This window comes from Rhododendron vialii, chromosome 8a (assembly GCF_030253575.1).
Source record: "Rhododendron vialii isolate Sample 1 chromosome 8a, ASM3025357v1".
NCBI classification, from domain to species: domain Eukaryota; kingdom Viridiplantae; phylum Streptophyta; class Magnoliopsida; order Ericales; family Ericaceae; genus Rhododendron; species Rhododendron vialii.
In genome coordinates, this window is record NC_080564.1 from 26,475,551 (window position 1) to 26,495,454 (window position 19,904).

General features: G+C 40.9%; 3 protein-coding genes and 1 pseudogene across 3 annotated transcripts; 2 read left to right on the top strand and 2 right to left on the bottom strand.

The window, feature by feature from the left end:
- Window positions 1–930: 930 nt before the first annotated feature.
- LOC131298710 (uncharacterized) lies at window positions 931–2,252 on the top strand. Its single transcript, XM_058324186.1, has 2 exons — window positions 931–1,517; window positions 1,728–2,252. The coding sequence occupies exons 1-2, from the start codon at window positions 931–933 to the stop codon at window positions 2,227–2,229; spliced, it is 1,089 nt and encodes a 362-aa protein (XP_058180169.1). The 3' UTR covers window positions 2,230–2,252.
- A 333-nt stretch (window positions 2,253–2,585) lies between these two features.
- LOC131298711 (uncharacterized) lies at window positions 2,586–3,651 on the bottom strand. The gene is made up of 3 exons (XM_058324187.1): window positions 3,355–3,651; window positions 3,170–3,254; window positions 2,586–3,028 (listed from the first exon to the last, which is right to left on the bottom strand). The coding sequence occupies exons 1-3, from the start codon at window positions 3,649–3,651 to the stop codon at window positions 2,586–2,588; spliced, it is 825 nt and encodes a 274-aa protein (XP_058180170.1).
- A 2,828-nt stretch (window positions 3,652–6,479) lies between these two features.
- On the top strand, window positions 6,480–7,955 carry LOC131298712 (uncharacterized). The gene has a single exon (XM_058324188.1). The coding sequence runs from the start codon at window positions 6,480–6,482 to the stop codon at window positions 7,953–7,955; it is 1,476 nt and encodes a 491-aa protein (XP_058180171.1).
- Window positions 7,956–17,672: 9,717 nt separating this feature from the next.
- Window positions 17,673–17,939, bottom strand: LOC131299212 (NADH-ubiquinone oxidoreductase chain 1-like; annotated as a pseudogene).
- Between the last annotated feature and the right edge of the window lie 1,965 nt (window positions 17,940–19,904).

Genomic DNA, 19,904 nt, shown 5'->3' on the forward strand with positions numbered 1-19,904 from the left:
GTTTTTAAAAAGTAGGGGTATATTAGACTTACCGGAGTCATTATATCCTTACTAATAGGTTAGTGAACTTAGGAGGTTATAGAATTTAAAAGTGGACTTATGGGATTTGGAAAGTGGTATAGTGGACCTGGGAAAAATTCTCCCTATTTTCAACCCATCACTAATCCATTTAAATTCATAAAATTATTGAGTTTATTAAGTTGATCCAATTAAAATTTATATTTAAATATGAGTGGATTTGAACTGACTATAAATAGATGGGTTTAGGTGAAATCATATTAGAGCATCCCCAATGGGGATGTAAAATAGAAGAGGTTGTATAGTTATTTTAGATGGAAAAAGTGGTTAAAAGTTGGTTAGATGTAAAATAGAACCTATGCCTATCCAATGGTGAGATGTAAAAAAAAGATGGATAATTAACTAACTTTCAATCCTCTTTAATTTTCCTCAACTTTCTTAATCCTAATTTAAGTACTACTTCCGTTGAAAAATAATTTTGGTATCCGGTAATCGAGAACTTAAAAAAAAAAATTCGGAAAAAAAAAAATACTTCCGTCCCATATTTTTGTTTTTACTTCTCATCCACTTCAGTTATACAATTTACTTCGTCCATTTACTCCCATCAATTCTCAACCACATCATTTAATTGATCCTTTTACTCCCCACTCTCAACTACACCATTTAATATAGTCATTTACTCATATCTACTCTCAACTATATCATTTACTCATATCTACTCTCACCTACATCATTTACTCTCACCTACATCATTTACTCGCATCTACTCTCACCTACACCATTTACTTCAGTCATTTACTCTTATCTACTTTCAACTTCACCATTTACTTACCATCTATATATATTATCCTCCCCATTATTCATTCTCAGACTCAAATCTATATACAGTCTCCTCTTTCCAAAAAAATCATCATGAGCAATTTAACCCACAGAATATTACTGGGAGAATTTGACGGATCTTCCTCCGATGATGATGAGATTGCAATGGCGCAATTGATCATGGCCAGGCAATACCAAAAATTTCAAAGAAGACGCCAACAAAGAGGTCATGTTGGCTTTACAAGCGGTCGAGCCTGGATCCCCCGTGACAGAGTTGCTGCTGACCAACGACTCAATGATGATTACTTTTGTGAGTATCCACTCTATGACGAAAAGTTGTTTCAGCAACGTTTTCGAATGAGTCGACCCTTATTTCACAAGATCTTGGGCAAACTCCAACAACATGACGTGACGTTCGTCCAAAGGAATGATTCGACGGGCGCTGTAGGTCTTTCTGGTATCCAAAAGATGACAGCAGCTCTGAGGATGATGGCATATGGAATGCCTGCTGATAGTCTTGATGAGTATCTCAAGATTGGGGGAAGTATAGCAGTTGAGTCTCTTCAAAGCTTCTGTAGAGGTGTTATCTCTATTTTTGAAGCAGAATACTTGAGAAAACCAAATGAAACAGATACTGCAAGGCTCCTACATGTGGGCAATCAACGTGGTTTTCCTGGAATGCTAGGCAGCTTGGATTGTATGCATTGGCAGTGGGACAAATGTCCAACTGCTTACCCTGGCTTCTTCAGTGGCCGCAGCGGAAAACCCACTATTGTACCTGAAGCACTTGCATCGTATGATTTGTGGATTTGGCATGCTTTCTTTGGCATGCCTGGGTCATTCAACGATATCAATGTGCTTGATCAATCTCATCTCTTTGATGATCTCAGTGCCGGTCGTGCCCCTCCAGCCCATTTTGTTGTTAACGGGAGTCAGTACGACATAGGGTACTACCTTGCTGATGGTATCTATCCAAAATGGGCGACTCTCGTCCAAACCATTTCTCAACCACAAGGAAGAAAGAAGCAACACTTTGCGAGGATGCAGGAGGCATGTCACAAGGATGTTGAAAGGGCATTTGGCGTACTCCAAGCACGCTGGGCAATTGTGAGAGGACCGGCGCGATTCTGGAATGAGGAGGATCTAGGCTACATCATGAAAACATGTGTCATTTTGCATAACATGATAATTGAAGACCAACGTGATCATGATGCTAGTGATGAAATTACTGAACTTCTTTCTTCCAACCCAATTCAAGTATCGAGAGATATCACTCCTGCATTGGTTGATTTCTTTAAAAATAACCGCAGGATTCGATCAAATGAGGCACATCATTCGCTCCGCAATGATCTTATTGAACACCTATGGGCCCGTAATGGAGATGAAGAATGAGGTTCCCGTGTCTTGTATTTCATTTTCGAGTCTTGTATTTCATTATCGAGTCTTCTATTTCATTATCGAGTCTTGTATTTCATTTTCGAGACTTGTATTTCATTATCGAGTCTTGTATTTCATTTTCGAGTCTTGTATTTCATTTTCGAGTCTTGTATTTCATTATCGAGTCTTGTACTTCATTATCGAGTCTTGTATTTCATTTTTGAGTCTTGTATTTCATTATCGAGTCTTGTACTTCATTAGCTAAATAAAATGCATTTTATTATCGAATAGTACTCAACGATTACATGGAATTCAAGATTATTACATAATTGCTAAAGACTATTACATATGACAATAAAAAATGATTACAATCAATAATCAGGAAAATCAGGAAAATAATCGTTCGAACTTGAGCTAGCCGTCCATTTAGCCAAGATTTCACCCTTGCGATACTGGTAATAAGCCTTCATTTGGGGGTCTTGAACCAAATCCAAGTCCATTTGCATAATCCTATCTTCCATCTCTTTTTCCTTTATTGTTGTCTTCCTCTCCTCAAGCGCCACCCTTCTCTCATCATTTGCTGTAGTCCTTTCCAAAGCCGCGACTCTTCTTGCTTCCATTTCAGCTCTCCTACTTTCCTTGTCAGATGTAGTTTGGTTGAATTTTTCCATCAAGTTTATCCATTCACGTTCCTCATTTTCTGATTTTTTGGTCTTCAATAATTTTGCCTTTGATGCTTTACATTCAGGAGGCCTCTTTCTTGGAGACTGAACACTACCTCCACTCGTAGGATTGCTATCTTCCAATGTAGTCGCTGTGTTTGGAACTTGAGAGAAATCAGGAGAGTCTAAGTTTGGATTTTGAGAGAAATCAGGAGATAGCGGGACTGAACTTGTATCCCTTTGTGAAGATCTTGGGTCGGACCGGGGTGGGGTTAAATCCGCCCACTTCATACTGTGTTCTAAAATTGCCCAGCAACAATCCAAATTGGCAAAAGGTTTAGTCTCAGTATCTTTGTAATGTCTCTTCGCTAGATCAATCTATACAAATAATAACAAAATAATTTAATTAATTATCAAAATAATAATATTAACAAATTCTTATGAAAACAAAATAATATTATTAACAAAATAATAATACCTCATTTTGTTCTGTCATTCCACTTTGATGTTGCCTTTGAATTTGCCTTAAATGTCCACGATATTTGTTGCAAGCCTGCTGGATGACTTGCCATCGAGACTTGATAGAAGCATCCGATCGTACATCGGCTCCTGTGAATTCGGTATATTTTTTTGCAACCCGATCCCATAATTTAGATCTTGGTTGGTTGGTACCAATAATCGGGTCTTGACTAACGCACAAGTAAGCATTACAAATTGCTTCATCTTGATCGGAGTTGAACGATTTTCCTCTCGCACTACGACTTCCTTCTGCCATAATTAATACACGATTTTTTTTGGAGGGTGTTTGTGGAGAATGAATAAAAAATTTGTTGTCTAAAATCCTATTAAGACACATTATAGGCAGGGGAAAAAAATGGACCGTTGCAAATTTTTTTCAACACCAAAACAGCCGTTGGGCTACCAACGGTCAGATTTTAATCAAAAAAAAAAAAAAAGAACCAACGGTCGGATTGGCTAAATTCCAACCCAACCCAACTTTACTCTTTCTCTTCATTATCATCTGTTCTCTCTCTCTCTCTCTCTCTCTCTCTCTCTCTCTCTCTACGAACACAGACGACGCCTCCCCTCCTCTCAAACCAGACGACCTCTCTCTCTCTCTCTCTCTCTCTCTCTCTCTCTCTCTCTCTCTCGCTGTAGCAAACCCCCCCCTCTCTCTCTCTCTCTCTCTGGCGTAGAACCCAGCCCTCCTCTCCCTTTCTATGAACCGAAGGGAAATCACAGCCGAAAAGGCATGGCCGGCGAGAGTTTCAGAAGGGCGCGCCGGCGGCATGCATCTGCGCCATCCATGGATAGTCAAGAATCGGGGTAAAGGACGGTCATCTTCGGATTCCGGCGTATTTTACCAGATTCCGGCGTGTTCTTCCAATTTCCGACGACTTTCCGACGAAATCAGGTAACCTCCGGTTGTCCAAAATTCTGGTATTTTCAGTTGGGTGATGACCTGTCAATTATAGCTGTAGTTATATGGGGATGGAAATATCCATCTCCTTTTCCATCTCTGCCATTTTACAACCTGATTTGTTCTATTTTACATCCCCATTGGAGGGGTTTTTTTTTGCATCCGGTGCTATAGTTATAATAGCACCCAGATGTAAAAAAATTGCTCCAATGGGGATGTAAAATAGAAATTTCAGAGATGTAAAATAGCACAAATGGAAAGGGAGATGTATATTTGCATCCCCTTTTGGCTGCAGCTATAAATGGACAGGTCATCACCAACTGATTGTAACAGATTTTTAGAGGGCCGGAGTTACCTAATCTCGTCGGAAAGTCAGTCGGAAATTGCAAAAACACGCCGGAATTGCAAGAACACGCCGGAAGCTTGAAAATTGATTCCAGGTCTGAAGATCACTGTCTCCGACCCCGATTCTTGACGATCCATGGACGGCGTAGGTCCGGAGATCACCATCTCTGCCGGCTGTGCTCCTTCCGAAACCCTCGTCGATTTCCCCAGCCAAGATTTCCCCAATCTTTGGAGAGAGAGAGAGCCAATCTTCCGACGGGGGGGGGGTCTGCTTCAGAGAGAGAGAGAGATGGGTTGTCTAGTTCAGGTGGGTGGGGGGCTCTGGTTGTGTTCGTAGAGAGAGAGAGAGAAAGAATAGATGAAAGGTAAAGTTGGGTTGGGTTTATCTCAGCCAACGGGGTCTTTCATCAGACCGTTGGTTTTTTTTTAAAATTTATTAGGATCCGACCATTGGCTTCCCAACGGATGTTTTGATGAAAAAAAATTTGCAACGGTCTTTTTTTTTTCATGCCTATAAATGTGTGTTTTAAATAGGATTTTACACCAAAAAAAAAATTCTCCGTTCTTCACAAACACCCTCCAAAAAAAATAGTGTATCAATTATGGTAGACGAAAGTCATAGTGTGAGAGAAAAATCGTTCAACTCTGATCAAGATGAAGCAATTTTGTAATGATGTGGTTGAGAATTGATGGGAATAAATGGATGAAGTAAATGATGTAATTGAAGTGGTCGAGAAGTAAAAAAAAAAAAGGGATGGAAGTAATTTTTTTTTTTGGAATAATTTTTTTTTAAGTCCTCAATTATCGGATACCAAAATTATTTTTCAACGGAAGTAGTACTTGAATTAGGGTTAAAAAAGTTGAGGGAAATTAAGGAAGAGGAAAAGTTAGTTAATTATTCATCCTTTTTTTACATCTCACCATTGGATAGTAGTGGGTTCTATTTTACATCAAACTAACTTTTAACCACTTTTTACATCTAAAATAACTATCCATCCCCTTCTAAAATACATCCCCATTGGGGATGCTCTTACAACCTGATTTGTTCTATTTTACAACTCCATTGGAGAGGTTTTTTTTTGCATCCGGTGCTATTTTAAGTATAGCACCTGCTTTTACATCCCCATTGGGATGCTCTTATTGGACCCAAATTGGCACCTCTATTTTTTTTCCTATAATTTTCACTCGGATGATGTTATGGTGTCCCCGGTCATTTTGGGGACACCGTAATTTTTGACATAATTTAACCATTATGAGCATAACTAAAACCTATTATAAGCATAACAAAATCCAAACAAGGCATAACCAAGGAATATCCAAAAAATCAACCAAGGCATAACCAAACCCAATCAAGGCATAACTAACAAGTTATGCCTTGCTATTCTGTTATGCTCATAATGGTTTTGGTTATGTTCATAATGGATTTTGGTTATGCTCATAATGGTTTTGTTATGCCAAAAGTTACGGTGTCCCCAAAATGACCGGGGACACCGAAGTCATTCCCTTTTCGCTCTTCTAATAAGCATTTTTTTTTACAATTTTTATGCGAATCAAACACACAAAAGTATACAAACTGCTCTCTCATCAGAAGAACTTACCTCTCTCTCTCTATGAGAGTTTCTCTCTCTTCATGAGAGGTTTTCCCCTGGCTAGGGTTTTTTTCTTTTCGTATCTCTCTTGGGTCTTTTGCTGCCATAACGTTATCCTCTCCTTTTCTTCCCCTTTTCCTCTTTCTTTCCTCTCTCTTTTCCCAGCCCCTCCTTCTACTTTTCCTTTTCCTTCCAGTTTGTTTTAGCTTTATCCTATTTCCCCTCCTGGTTTCCGTTCCTTCCTAGGCAATGGCAGAACCAGATATCATTTCTCTTGATGAAAGCTACGAGGAGTGCCCCCAGGAAGCTCGTTTTGTTCTGGTGGGCAAGATCCTTGCGTCCAAAGTTCTTAATAAATCGGGGGTTCAAAAAATCATTGAGAAAGCGTGGCGTACGGAGGAGGAATTTTCTATTTCTCCTTGGAGGGATAACGTTTATGCTTTTGGTTTTAAGAACGAAGATGATCTTTGTCGTATCATCAGTAAAAGTCCTTGGTCTGTTATGGGGTCTATCCTTATTCTGAGAAAATGGGATAAGAAGAAATCTTTTAGTGAGCTGGACTTCAGATTCAGCCCTTTCTGGGTTCAGATCCATGGTCTTCCTCTAAGGTTTCTAAACGTTAAAACAGGGTCGGCGATAGCAGAGTCGTTTGGGGATGTAATAGCTGTTGAGGATCCAAGCGAGAGGGGTAGATTGGTAAACTATCTGAGGATTCGAGTTTGGTTGGATGTATCAAAACCTTTGAAGAAGGGGTTCTTCCTGCGAAGGCCCAAGGAAGATGATATTTGGGTTAGTTTCAAATACGAGAGGCTGTCCGACTTTTGTTATGGGTGTGGCAAGATTAGTCACAGGGTGAATGAATGTAAGGAGAGATGCAGTTTTGTAGCTAAGGATTGGGTCTACGATAGTGGCATTCGAGCAGAGGTCGCGGTAGTAGATACCATTCAATATGGAGATAAACCTCTGCCGAGGTTGGTTTATCCAGAGAGGAAGAAAAGTGCTGTCAGCATAGATGAAGGCGGCGCGTGTTCTGAGGTGGAAAGGGAGCGCGTGAAGCAGTCTGGCCAGAATATTCCAGTAGATGATTTGGTGGTGAATCAGGGGAGTAAGGGAGTGGAATGTGCCGCTCGCACGAACTTTCTGGGGAGTGCCACGTTGCAAGCTAGGAGCCCTGTGGTCGAAAGTTTGTCGGGTAGCTCATCCTCATCAGGTATTCCTTTTGACTGTGGGCCTCATCTTTCCGTGGGTAAAGAGGTGGTGGGCCTTTCTCTGGTTTCAAAAGCCCATGTCTCTCTAGAGGAACAAACCAGGGAAAGAGCCCATTATTTTGTAGAAGAGCCTGATAGCCCAAGAAGAATAGTAATTAACAAGGACCCTGGTCCAGTTGAGGATACTCTCTCCAGGCCTTTACAACTTGGATATGTATCTAGGGCCTCTCTAGTCTTTGGGCTGGGATGTTCAGAAAAGGCTATCGATGAAGGTCTCACTAATGCATTTAGTAAGTCTCTGAGCTTGAAGAGAAAGTGTGATTATCTTTCTGGTGAAGAAAATGGGGGGAAGAGGGTGAAGAGAAGTACGAGTGGTGAGATTGAGAACGCAGATCGAGACAAAGGGGATTCTGTGCTGGGGAGGAAGAGATTCTCGCCCACCCCTTCCCGAGCTAGGGGGAGGAGAGGAAGAGGCAGTCGAGGAAGGAGTGCAAAAAGAGGATTGAGCAGGAAATGAGAACTTCCATATGAATCTTGTGATGATGAGCTGTTTGAAGTTTCAGTGGGAGATGCCTATCGTGGGGATCAGTCTGGGAATGATCCAGTTGGGTCCAAGGAAATTTCATTTGTTTCCATGGAAGTGTTAGCAACAAAAGATGATTCGGATAGGGCTCTGGTGGCTGGCCCGAAACTGCCACGGGTCCAATGGTGATACTCAGCTGGAATGTTCAAGGGATGGGACGACCCCTAACATTCCAGATCTTACGAGGGTTGTGTACAACCCATCGTCCCCTAGTGGTGTTCCTCATGGAGACCAAAAATAAGAGGGACTCACTAGAAAGAATAATAAGGAGGCTCCGGTTCAATAATAGCAGCTACGTGGAGCCTGTAGGCTTGTCAGGTGGCTTGGCTTTGTGGTGGACTGATGAGGTAACAGTAGATGTTCGTTTTAAGTCCAAAAATTTATTTCGTTGCATTGTCAATTGGCCTTTGATTTCTTCTCCTTTTTTGGTTACTTTTGAATATGCTCCTCCTGTCTGGAATCATCGGTTGGCTTTTTGGAATGATCTGAGGACCATAGCAAGAGAGAACAGGTATCCCTGGTTGTGTGTGGGAGATCTTAATGATTGTGGGGCTCAGGCTGAGAAGCAAGGGGGAAATTTGTGTAGTAGGAGTAGAATAGAGCATTATCACAGTATGGTTTCAGATTGTGAGTTCATGGATCTTGAATTCAAAGGCCTTAGTTATACCTGGTCCAATAATCAGGAAGGGGATAGTAACATCCGTATTCGGCTCGACAGGGCCTTGGCTACAGTGGAATGGCGTAATTTGTTTCCCTTGGCCCAGGTAGTTCATGAATCTAGAGTGGGATCTGATCATTGTCCTTTGGTGGTGATATTTAAAGTTCAATTAAAAAAGGTTTCGTTCCAGTTTAAGTTTGAATCCAAATGGGCCACACATCCGGAGTGCATTCAAGTTGTTAGTAGAGCTTGGGATGAGGATCAGGGTGGGTCTGCATTGTATGGAGTAGTTCAGAAGCTGAAGAAATGTAAAGGAGAACTGCTAAAGTGGAGTAAACTAGTGTTTGGGAAGGATAAACTAAAATTAAAGTTGCTACGGGAGAAACTCAAAGTTCTTCAAGCTGCCCCTTTTTCTGTTGATACGTTCAATGAGGAAAGAGACACTATCAAGGAAATGGAGGTTTTGTTGCTTAGAGAAGAAATGGCCCTTCATCAGAGATCTAGAATCAATTGGCTGTTATATGGAGATAAGAATTCAGCTTTTTTCCATGCCACAATCAATCAGAGAAGACAAAGGAACCAGGTTATCAAGATAAAATCTAGTATGGGGACTTGGATAGAGGACGATGAAGGAATCAATGAGCTTATTAAGGATTTCTTCTCTAACTTATTCACCCATTCTGGAAGGAGGGATTTCTCAGAGGTTTTGTCAGTGGTGGAGAATTGTATATCGAGTGAGATGAATGAGAGATTGATCAAGGAAGTATCAGTGGAGGAAATCAAAAAGGCAGCTTTTGATCTTGGCTCCTTAAAAGCTCCTGGACCTGACGGCTACCCTGGTTTCTTTTTCCAGTCCTATTGGGGAAAAGTGGGAGAGGGAGTGTGTCAAGCGGTTCAGAGATTTTTCAACAATGGCTTCATGCTGAAAGAGCTCAATCAGACTAATATTGTCCTTATTCCTAAGGTTTCCTTTCCTGAGACTTTAGGTCAATACAGGCCAATTAGTCTGTGTAATTTCGCAATGAAAGTCATTACTAAGGTTATGGCAAATAGACTAAAGGGCATTCTCCAGCAGATTATTTCCCCCAATCAATTTGCTTTTGTTATTGGTCGTCAAATTCAAGATAATGTGATTGTGGCTCATGAGGCCTTTCATTTTTTGAAAATGAAGAAGAAGGGGTGCGATGGCTATATGGCTCTTAAATTGGACTTCAATAAGGCCTATGATATAGTGGAATGGGATTTTGTGGAAGCTCTTCTCCTCAAAATGGGCTTTCATGAAAAATGGGTCAAGTGGGTGATCCAATGTATCTCGACAATTAATTTCTCAATTTTTGTGAATGGGGAGGCAAGAGCAAGGATTGAACCCCAACGAGGCTTACGACAAGGAGATCCCCTCTCGCCTTATTTGTTTGTGCTGGTTAAAGATGTGCTTTCCAGAATGATCACTAAAGCTAGGGAGGAAGACTTGATCTCCGGGATCAAATTTAATCGTCATTGTCCTGTTCTTTCCCATGTTTTCTTTGCAGATGATGCCCTCTTGTTCTTGAAGGCAGAGCTTAGCAATTGCAATGTCATTAAGAGCATTATTAGAAAATATGGGAGAGCTTCGGGACAGTGCGTAAATTTCGATAAATCAGGTGTTGCTTTCTCTTCGAATATGATAGACAATGACAAGCAATTATTCTGTAACTTCCTCCAAGCGCCCTTGATGAAGATGGACTCAAAGTACCTAGGCCTACCTTCTTTCTGGGGTAGGTCTAAAGCTGAAGCCTATTCCTTTATCATTGAGAAATCCCTTTGAAAGATGCAAGGATGGAAGGTGAATCAAATGTCATTTGGGGGCAAAGAGATTATGATCAAGTCTGAAGTTCAACCAATTTGTAGTTATGCTATGTCTTGTTTTTTGTTGCCAAAGAAGATTTGTGAAAAGTTGAACTCTCTTGTATCAAATTTTTGGTGGAAAGGAGATCCAGGGAGGAAGGGGATTCATTGGAATAGCTAGGAAAGGATGACTCAAACGAAGGATGAGGGAGGTTTGGGGTTCAGAAATTATAGAGCCATGAACGAGGCCTTGCTTGCGAAGCAGAGTTGGAGACTTCTGTCTAACCCTCAATCTTATTGGGGTAGAATTTTAAAAGGGCTTTATTTTCCTTCTTGCTCCTTTCTTGAAGCTAAAAGGGGAAGTAGAGCTTCTTGGATTTGGATGAGTTTGCTTCACGACAAGGATCTATTGGCAAAAGGACTTAGGTGGCAAATTCAGGATGGGGGGAATGTGAAGTTTTGGGAAGACAAGTGGATTCCTTCTATGCCAGCTTTTAAGGTGTCATCTTCCAGGCCTAATGGTAGTGATATAATGTGGGTGGCAGATGTTATTAATAAGGAAAAGAAATGTTGGGACAAGGATAAGTTAGGCCAAGCTGTTTCAGAGGCCGAGGTGCAGGCAATTACTTCCATTCCGCTAACACTGTTTGAGAGGGAGGATAACCTTGTGTGGCATCATACTCCAACAGGAGGATATTCTGTGAAATCGGGGTACCGTGTTGCAATGCAAGGTTTAAGTCAAGCTAGGAGTCCTCAGCCATCCTCTTCCTTTGTTCCCCATATAAATTTGTGGAAATCAATATGGAAATTGGAGATCCCGCATAAGATTCGTCATTTTTGGTGGAGGGCCTGTAGCAATAGCCTGGCTACCAAAGAAAATCTGGTGAGAAGGAAATGTGGGGTGTCAAAATCTTGTCCCATTTGTGGTGAACACGAGGAGACCATCGAGCACCTTTTTTTCTCTTATAGCTGGGTCCGTGCGGTATGGTTTGGTTGTAATGTGCAGTGGACGGGGGCTCAAGGACCCCCACACTCGGTGATTAAGTGGACTTCTCAAATGGTGGAGAGTTTGCAGAATAAAGATTTGAATTGCTATTTGAATAGAGTGGCTGTCGTAGCATGGTATATTTGGAAGTCCCGTAATGAGTTTGTTTTCAACTCGGACCCAATCATTCCTGAGAAAACTGTGAGGAGAGTTATTGAAGCGATAAAGGAGTCTCAGGAGGTGAGGGTTCCTCGGATGATCCGTATGGATAACCCTGCTGGTGTGGATAACTCCCAGTGGCGGGCTCCGGATCATGGCAGGTTTAAGATCAATTGTGATGTAGCTATAACGAAGAATGGGCGAGAGGCAGTGTGTGCCGCTGTGGTGCGTAATTGGGAAGGCAAGTTGATTGATGGCCATGTGATTTCTGCTAAAGTCACAAGCTCTCTTCAAGGAGAACTCCTAGCCATTCGGCTCGCTTGTGGGATGGCAAGTTCTTTGGGCCTGTTTGATGTTTGAAGTAGAGATTGAATCGGATAATCAATTAGCTATAAAGCTTAGTATTTCTGAGTTGGTTCCACCGTGGGAAGTCGGGGCAGTGGTCCAAGACATCAGGCGTATGAAGCAAAGGGGGGGTTTTTCTTTCAAGTGGGTGAAGAGGGAAGCCAATGGGTTGGCTCACTTAGTTGCATCCAAATCTCTCGGGAGCCTTCTGCCTAGAAATTGGGTGGCTAGTCCCCCATCTTTTATTGCTTCTATTTTATTGATTGCTTCTATTTTATTGAGTGATTGTATTTCACCTTTGTAGCCCTGTGGGCAAGATTTTAATGATAAAAAAAAAAAAAAACACACACACACACACACAAAAAGTGTTCTCTCTCTCTCTTGTTTTTTCCTATAATTTTCACTCTTCTAATAAAACGGACCCTAATTTACCCACCGTGTCCGTCCGACTAACCCTCTACTTCGATCCAACAGTACTCCGGAATCAATCACAACAATGGCAGCAGCAGCAGCAACGACACAGAGAGGAAGCAGCGGAGCTGTACGAGGCGGCCGAGGCTGTGCGGAGTAGGAAGAAGGAGCAGCGGGCGCGGGCAGCGGCCGTCGCCGCCATGCAAGATCACTACGCCACTGGTTGGGGACAGCGGAGGAGTCTCCGGTCGATGCCGGAGTTGGCTTCCATTGTTAATTTCTTGTATGTGAGCTGATAACTAGTTGTGATTTTCGTTATGCAGTTGGTTTAAGAGCATTTCTTTAGTTAAACGTATATTTCGAAATTTAGCCTGGAAAATAATTCGCTGCTTAGAGTAAAAGTCTGGTACCAAAATGAGTTCCATTTTTTCGCTTGATTAAGTGTCAAAAAGCTAGTCGCTTGATAAAGTGTCAAAAAGTTAGTCCGATGTGCACACAAGCGGCCCCAGGACACCCTGGCGTTACCAAAGATACAAAAGTGTTAGAAAGTGAAAAAGGAAAGAAAAAAAAAACATTGTTGCTTCATCAGTGTGCCCTATCAGTTTGGTGACATTTTGGCACAATCTCAATTCCAGACCGTTGGATTAAATCCATCTCATATATGGCTACCAAAGATAGCGACGAGTGGAATTGAATTTTGCCCCCCAAAAGTAAAAAACTGCAGCCTAAATGGCTCATGAGTAGTTTTGCTCTTACATTTTCAGTTGAATTATCTCTTGCTACCTTTGAGTGCACTTCAACAGACCTTGAAATTTTCGTACTATAGTTCAGTATTTGAAGCATTTGCATATACCTCCAATTTCAAAAAAGAAAAAAGAAATTGAAGTTGTGTTTGATGATTGAAGTATTTGAAGTTTGGAATTTAGTTTTTGATACTTCTCTTGGATGCTGTTGTAGCTTACTTGTTCTGTTTCCTGCTGTACAGATATTTAGGCAGATAGGCCCCTTTTGAATATAAAGGTGAAGCTCTCTGCAGAGGAGTTTGAGACAGCATTTTGATTGCACCAAAAAAACGTTATGGCCGCTATTCACATACCTCTACTGAAGGTTGGGCGCTCTCTTTCGAGGCAATAGACAGGTGAAATGGGCGTATAGCATAATGTATCACATTTCTGTACATCGTCAAATCGTTTGAATAATAAATAACTAATAGTTGCGAGGCTGCTTCTATTGAGCTGATTGTGACCCGATTACCCTTACCAGTTTGTCTGAGCATGTGTTGTCTACTTTGTACGACTGTTTCTTTTTCAATAGTGGTAGAATCTTGTTTGGCTAAGTAAGTTATGAAAATAGCTTTGAATGTTTCTCTTCTGTGAGGAAGAAAGAAAAAAAGAAGTTAAAATAAAAATAAAAGGGGGAAACCTTAGGGTGAACTTATTTTATTGTCTTCTCTGCTAGCAATATAATTCTATTTTTATTGTTCGCACTTGCTATGAGAACTTAAACAGTGGAATAGATTTCTCTGAGATGAGATTCAATTGTGTATATTGGAAGTTAAATGATGGTTCTAACTCCTTAGGTGAGGGTGGACAACCTGGAGGACCAATTCTATCAACAAAATTTGGTCCAGTAAAAGTTTTATTTCATGTAAAACTAGGTATGTATTAGGCTGGAGATTGACACATTGCACTTTTTTTGGGTTCTAATCCCTGCTCTCTATTTCACGTCATTACTTGGGACTTGGGAGTTATGAAGCACAGGTAGTTCTACAACCCTGCCGTACTCGTACCTGTACTTGGAATGGTACTTCTAAATGATGTACCAGGTACATGAAACTCGTACCGAGATTTTTTCGGTACCCCGTCAGTACCCCCAATATATATCATGCCGTACCCAATAGGGAGATGAAGCAAAGTTGATAAGACCTCATGTTTCTATGCTTTTCAGGATTCTAGAATAAAGATTTCCTTCCTCTCTAGTATAATTCCATTAAACTTTGATTTGCACCTTAATATTGGTGTTAAATACAGTAGTTATTTGATGTTGGATTCTTAATTGCCCCAGTCATATGGCTATTTCCTTGATTTCACGCATAATTATTACGTGTAGTTCATTGCTCTATGTTATTATTTTTGTTAGACCGCACTCTACATCTTGTAGGTTTCACTGTACTGCCGTACCGGTATAGCCACCAGTACCCATACACATGCTTCTTAGCTTGGCAGTTGTTACCACAGTGTTCATTTGTCTTTGAATCTTGTAGCTTTTAAGTTTTGTCAGTATTGTCAACTTTTGTGGAATATTTTCAAGGAAAAAACTTCAATACTTGGCTCCCTTTATGTAGAACATAGAGGCATGCAAACAATGACATCATATTCCAAATAAAATAGCGGTAGATTTTTTCCCTAGAGGAAAAGAAACCAAAGTACATATCGCATTCAAGCTCCAACTTTCCTATCAAAACGATTTAGGAGAATTCTTGATTAAAATATATGCAGCATTTTTTTTGTTAGATAAGACACATACCAAACAAAGTTGGACATTCTGTGTGACTGTGAATAGTGTGTAGACTGTAGTGTATTGCATATTAGAATTCTTTTGTTAGATATATTTTGGCTGTTACTCATAAAAAGAGCATTCCCATTGCCCAATTAGTAGTACAGTATACTGATCTCTAAACGAGATCAAAGTGTACTATTGTGTCCATTGTGGAAATTCTTCTGTAGTTAATGTCATTGAAAGTATATATGGTAATACCGCGTTGGCTGAATGTGGAACAATAATAATTCCTTAATTGTCCTTTTTTGCCTATTTGGTTGCAAATTCTGCCTTATGCGAATTATATGATGTTAATTGTTGTGTGTCTTATCTCTAGGCTGAATCACTTTGCAGATGATTTTGACTGATCGATTAATGTCTTATCAAGATAGCAAGGTCAGGATTTTGTCATCGATAGGGATGGCATTTGGAACCGATCCGATCCGCCTCCGCCCCATACCCGATCTGATTGGGGCGGATCCCCGATGTACTGTTTGGATTGGGTTCAGAGGAAAAATTTTAAAAAAAAGAAAATTCGGGTTTGGGTTCGGGTTCGATTATATGTACATCCGCCCTGAAACATTTACATATAATTTGTTTGCAGTTTTACCCTAGAGATTTTAACATATTACAGTCTACCCCAGCATATATTTATGAAAGTGATAGGGTTTAGTCAGCCACTTTTCCACTCCATTTCAGTCCACAGCTCTCTCTCTTCACATTCAACCGATCTAACCGCTGACCACCAACCACCGATTTTCCTCCATCAGCGGTTAGCTCTCTCTCTCTCTCTGTAGATCGAAATCGACCAGCGGAAAGGATTTTTTTGGGTGCTTGAAAAGGATGCTTCACTCATGCTATTATTGCACCAGTAGTTATATATTTTTGTTGTAATTGTTGATGAGAACTTTTGCTGATGGAAGATTGGACATGCAACTTCTATTTTTGTCAATATTTTCCGATTTTCGGGGCCATTCGGGGAATCCGATACCCCGTTTGGAGTGGGTTTGGGGAGCCTAAAAAATCCTCCGTCGGGGATCGGAGTGAGTTCAGAGGTAGATGACCCATTTGGGGTTTGGGTTTGGGGTAAGCAAAATCTGGCTCCGATCCGACCCGTTGCCATCCCTAGACTCATTGAGGCAACATTGCAATTAGTTTTTTTTTTTGAACGGCGAAAAAGGATTTTATTAATCTTTGAATGTGAATACAAAGACCAAAAGGAGCAAGGAAAAGGACAGCAAATGCCCATCCGAGACCCAAGCCTTTGATTGGCAAGGTGCCAACCAAAGAGACACCCAAGGGACAGAGCCCAACACCTAAGAGGCCTAACATTGCAGTTAGTGCTACATATTTTATGCATCTTAGGACTGAATTTTGATTTTAGTTTTTGCTACCAATTGTAGACCTTGTCTGACTTACTTGTCTTATTCATATATGATCAGGCGGAAACAGACATCCCCAGAGCCTAGTGACAGAAGAGAGATTGCTGCAAAACCTGTTTTTTCTATAAATGGTGGGTGGATTGGTCCTTCACAAATTCCTCAGCAAGACCCTTTTGATGCTCCATCTCCTAAGCCATCTGATTATGATGTGGACCATAAACCTGAACCACTAGATTGAAGGTAGTCTTTAACTTCTTTCTAGTCAACATTGTTAATGTCATAATCAATTCAGGTTCAACTTGCTTATATGCTCATTTTCTGTTAATCTTTTCGTCTTTAGTAGATTTTCTTCTGATATTTTGGTATACTTTTTATCTTTACTTTCGTGGTTCCTGATGGGTTAGTGAGGATAGTAATGGGCCCAAAAGATTTAAGAAATTGCCAGCTGTCCGCACTAGGAGGGAAACTAAACTGAGTCGGTTGTTGATATCCAGTCTGGTTTAAGAAGTAGTTAAAGGGCCAACAAAACCCGTATCATGTTATTAACTATAGGCAGTAGTATAACTTTCGGAGTCGGAAGTGGAAACAATAGAAACTGAGAAGTCAAATGTGTCAGTTGAACATACAGATTCTGGGAATGAAGAATTTTCAACGGGAAGTCAGACTTCGAGGGCAATAGTGACGATAATCAAGAAATAAGAGAAGTTGATCAACGAGAGACAGTAGAAAACTTGCAAAACCAACCAACCACCTGAGAAATCAAGTAGCGCAAGCGATAATGAAATTGGAGGTGTGACAAAAACACGATTTCTTGAAGTAAATGAGCTTGCCCTGGGGTATGGTTTTGAAGATGATCCCAACACAACAAAGGACAAAGATACAAGTGAATTTGAAGTATTAAAGCTTCCCTCTGTTGTGGAAGATTATAGTTTGTAAATTTCGACACAATGCGAGTAAGTAATTACTAGAGAATTACTTCCACGGTGTAATTTAAGTATCTGATACCATTTCCTCAATGTATACAGTGGGGAGAAACGCAATGCTTAGAATACTATGCAGAGTTGATTTAATGTTTAGTAGTGTTTCTGTGCTGACATTCAAAGAAATCTCTGGCTAATTGGTGGGAAATTTTTACAAAGTTGTTTGGTCTTTTCTTATCCAGACCGTGTAAAATAGACTTTTAACCAAAAACTTTCACTTTTAGATGTTTAAGCTCCGATATGCTTCTAAGCATACGGTCATGTCAATGCTATGCTTCTAAGCATCTGGACTTTTTCAGGTCTCCTGGTGATAAAATTTTGAAACTTGATTTCCAACCTGATTTGCTCCTTGAAAGGTAGCTAATTTTCTTACTTTGCAAGTTCACATTTTTCGTGCCCTATTTGACAAACTATGTTCAAATCTGACAATACCATACCATAATCAAAAGGTACAACGGCCCGAGCGACCAGACTTAACATAAATGTAGCCACTGGAGCCATTCTAAAAAGGGAGAAATTAGCACTACTTGGTGAAATAGGTTCTTTTAGAATCAATTTCAAACCATCTGCTATAGATTGTGACAATCCAAACGATCCCACTGCATCAGGACCCTTTCAACGTTGCACAAAAGCCATTACTTTACATTCTGCTAGCACTAAAAAGGCTACTCCTAGTAGAATATGAATGAGTGCAAGGACGGTCAAGTCCGATGTTATATGATATGCTTAAGACCTTGTGTGAGAAATAGAATATCTTTCTTTTCAGTCCTAAGGTGAGTGAATTGTAGGACTGTAACTTACCTCCTGAGAGCAAGACAACTTGACGGTGAGTTCCTTTCAACCAACAGGATCAGATCGGAAGCTAGTGACTGAGCTAAGTTCTTATCGCTTTCTTCTCTTTCCGGATTGTAACTTGAGTTCCTTTTCCCGAAGGCAAGTCCCCTATTCCCTACTCGAAATCAAAAAGAAAGTCTAACCATCAGTGGGCACACTTTCAGGTCCATCGGAGTCGGGTGATCTGGAGCGATCCCTCATCTAATCTGAAAGGAGGAAAGAAGCTAGTAGAGGACTGGGTTATGAGTTTCCATACAATAGGGCAAGTGATTGAGATTCTTTCTTTTTCCGGGTGGGAATGCTGCTAAGGCTTCGCCGTTTGAGAATACCAAGTCTCGCTTCTCGATGAAAACAACTAAATCTCACTAGCCTAATAGGGGCCGCTCGCTCATAATAGGGAATGAAGGGCACGGGAAGCTTGACTCTATGGGAGAGGTAATCTGGTTTAAGCTTTAAGGCGAGGAAAGTTGACTGAAAGCGGGTTCATTCAGCAGGCCAGTTTGAGAAATGGAATTCATTGGGCGCGCTAGCTAGGCTACAGATTTAGGTCTTTAGACGGGTGATAGTGAAAGTCCGTGCCCGTTGGTATAGCCAAGTCCAAGTCTGGCTTTTGGCCGGGTCGTCTAGCACCATGGTTTGGTTCCTTTCTTCAAAGCGAATTTGAGTCAGCATGTTTGGCAGTCTGGTTCCAGTTTCTAACCCCCAGCAGTTTCGCGGTTGGATGTGAAATGCTATGGGAGAACCTTTTGGATAGAGAAAGTGCTAGATCTCTGTTATCAAGGTGAGGAGCAAAAACAACTCCCTGAAATGAAAGCAGAAAGCTCATCCTGTTGAACTCCTCACAAGATGGCAAAGGACTTCTTCCACTAGAAAAGACTTTGGATCAGTTGATGAACACAATCACCAGCGTGATCAGGCCTTATCAGTTGGCATTCACTATTGATCGCCTCGGCGAAATACTCACTCGCCTTTGGTTTGGTGGAATGCTTGTCTCGCTTTTGGTGGTAGTTCTGTTCATCTTTGCGTCTGCATGCATGGGCATAAAGAGAGCCTGTAATTACGCATATAGCACCAGAAAAGTAGAAAAGAAAAAGTAGGAATAGCATCTGATCGGAAAAGAAAAAGATAAATAGTATAAGTAGGACGTCCACTCTACTCTCCAAAAGTATGGTTGACTTTGGAAGATTGACGATCAAATCGCCTCCGACTATACAGTTCCTTTATTAGTTCCTCACTTATCGGGGTGCAATTGAACACGAATCGCTTGGTTTAATCAATAGTATAAGGAAGATGGCATAAAATGTGCTGTTGTCGCATGAATAGGAATAGGTTGTTCAAGAAGTGGTTGCATATATAAGAAGGCTTGTGCACACGAAGAAGAAAAGGAAAAGGAGCTATTGGAGAAAGAGTTGTAGGAGAGGAGACCCGGCAACTAAGTCCCCGGAAAAAGTCGAGGCCTACCCTGGCGATAAAGAAGAAAGATCGGGCTCAAGGCCCATCTCTTTAATATAGGTAAACCCAAGCCAAGAGAAAGGATTCGCCATCCACTCTTAGGTCTTCGTTGATCACTTCTGCTTAATTAAAGGACCTCTCTTTCTCGCTTTCTAGGTTTCGGAATAGAAAAGGCAGTTCTTGTGAACAACTCCGATGCTATTGTATTGCTATTGTTGAAGAAGAAGACGTTGGAGGAATAAGCGATGCTGCTAAGATCCCCAGTCGATTTAGCTCTTTTCGGAATGGAAGAAAGTTCCATCACTTTTGGGATTA

Bases quoted from the DNA above. Each gene is read 5' to 3' on its own strand.
- LOC131298711 (XM_058324187.1), bottom strand. From the start codon at position 3,651: ATGGCAGAAGGAAGTCGTAGTGCGAGAGGAAAATCGTTCAACTCCGAT. The intron at 3,255-3,354 runs GTATTATTATTT...TTATTTGTATAG, and splicing joins GAATGACAGAACAAAATGAG to ATTGATCTAGCGAAGAGACA. The intron at 3,029-3,169 runs GTATGAAGTGGG...TTCCAAACACAG, and splicing joins CTGGGCAATTTTAGAACACA to CGACTACATTGGAAGATAGC.
- LOC131298710 (XM_058324186.1), top strand. From the start codon at position 931: ATGAGCAATTTAACCCACAGAATATTACTGGGAGAATTTGACGGATCT. The intron at 1,518-1,727 runs GCTAGGCAGCTT...TGATGATCTCAG, and splicing joins CAACGTGGTTTTCCTGGAAT to TGCCGGTCGTGCCCCTCCAG.
- LOC131298712 (XM_058324188.1), top strand. From the start codon at position 6,480: ATGGCAGAACCAGATATCATTTCTCTTGATGAAAGCTACGAGGAGTGC.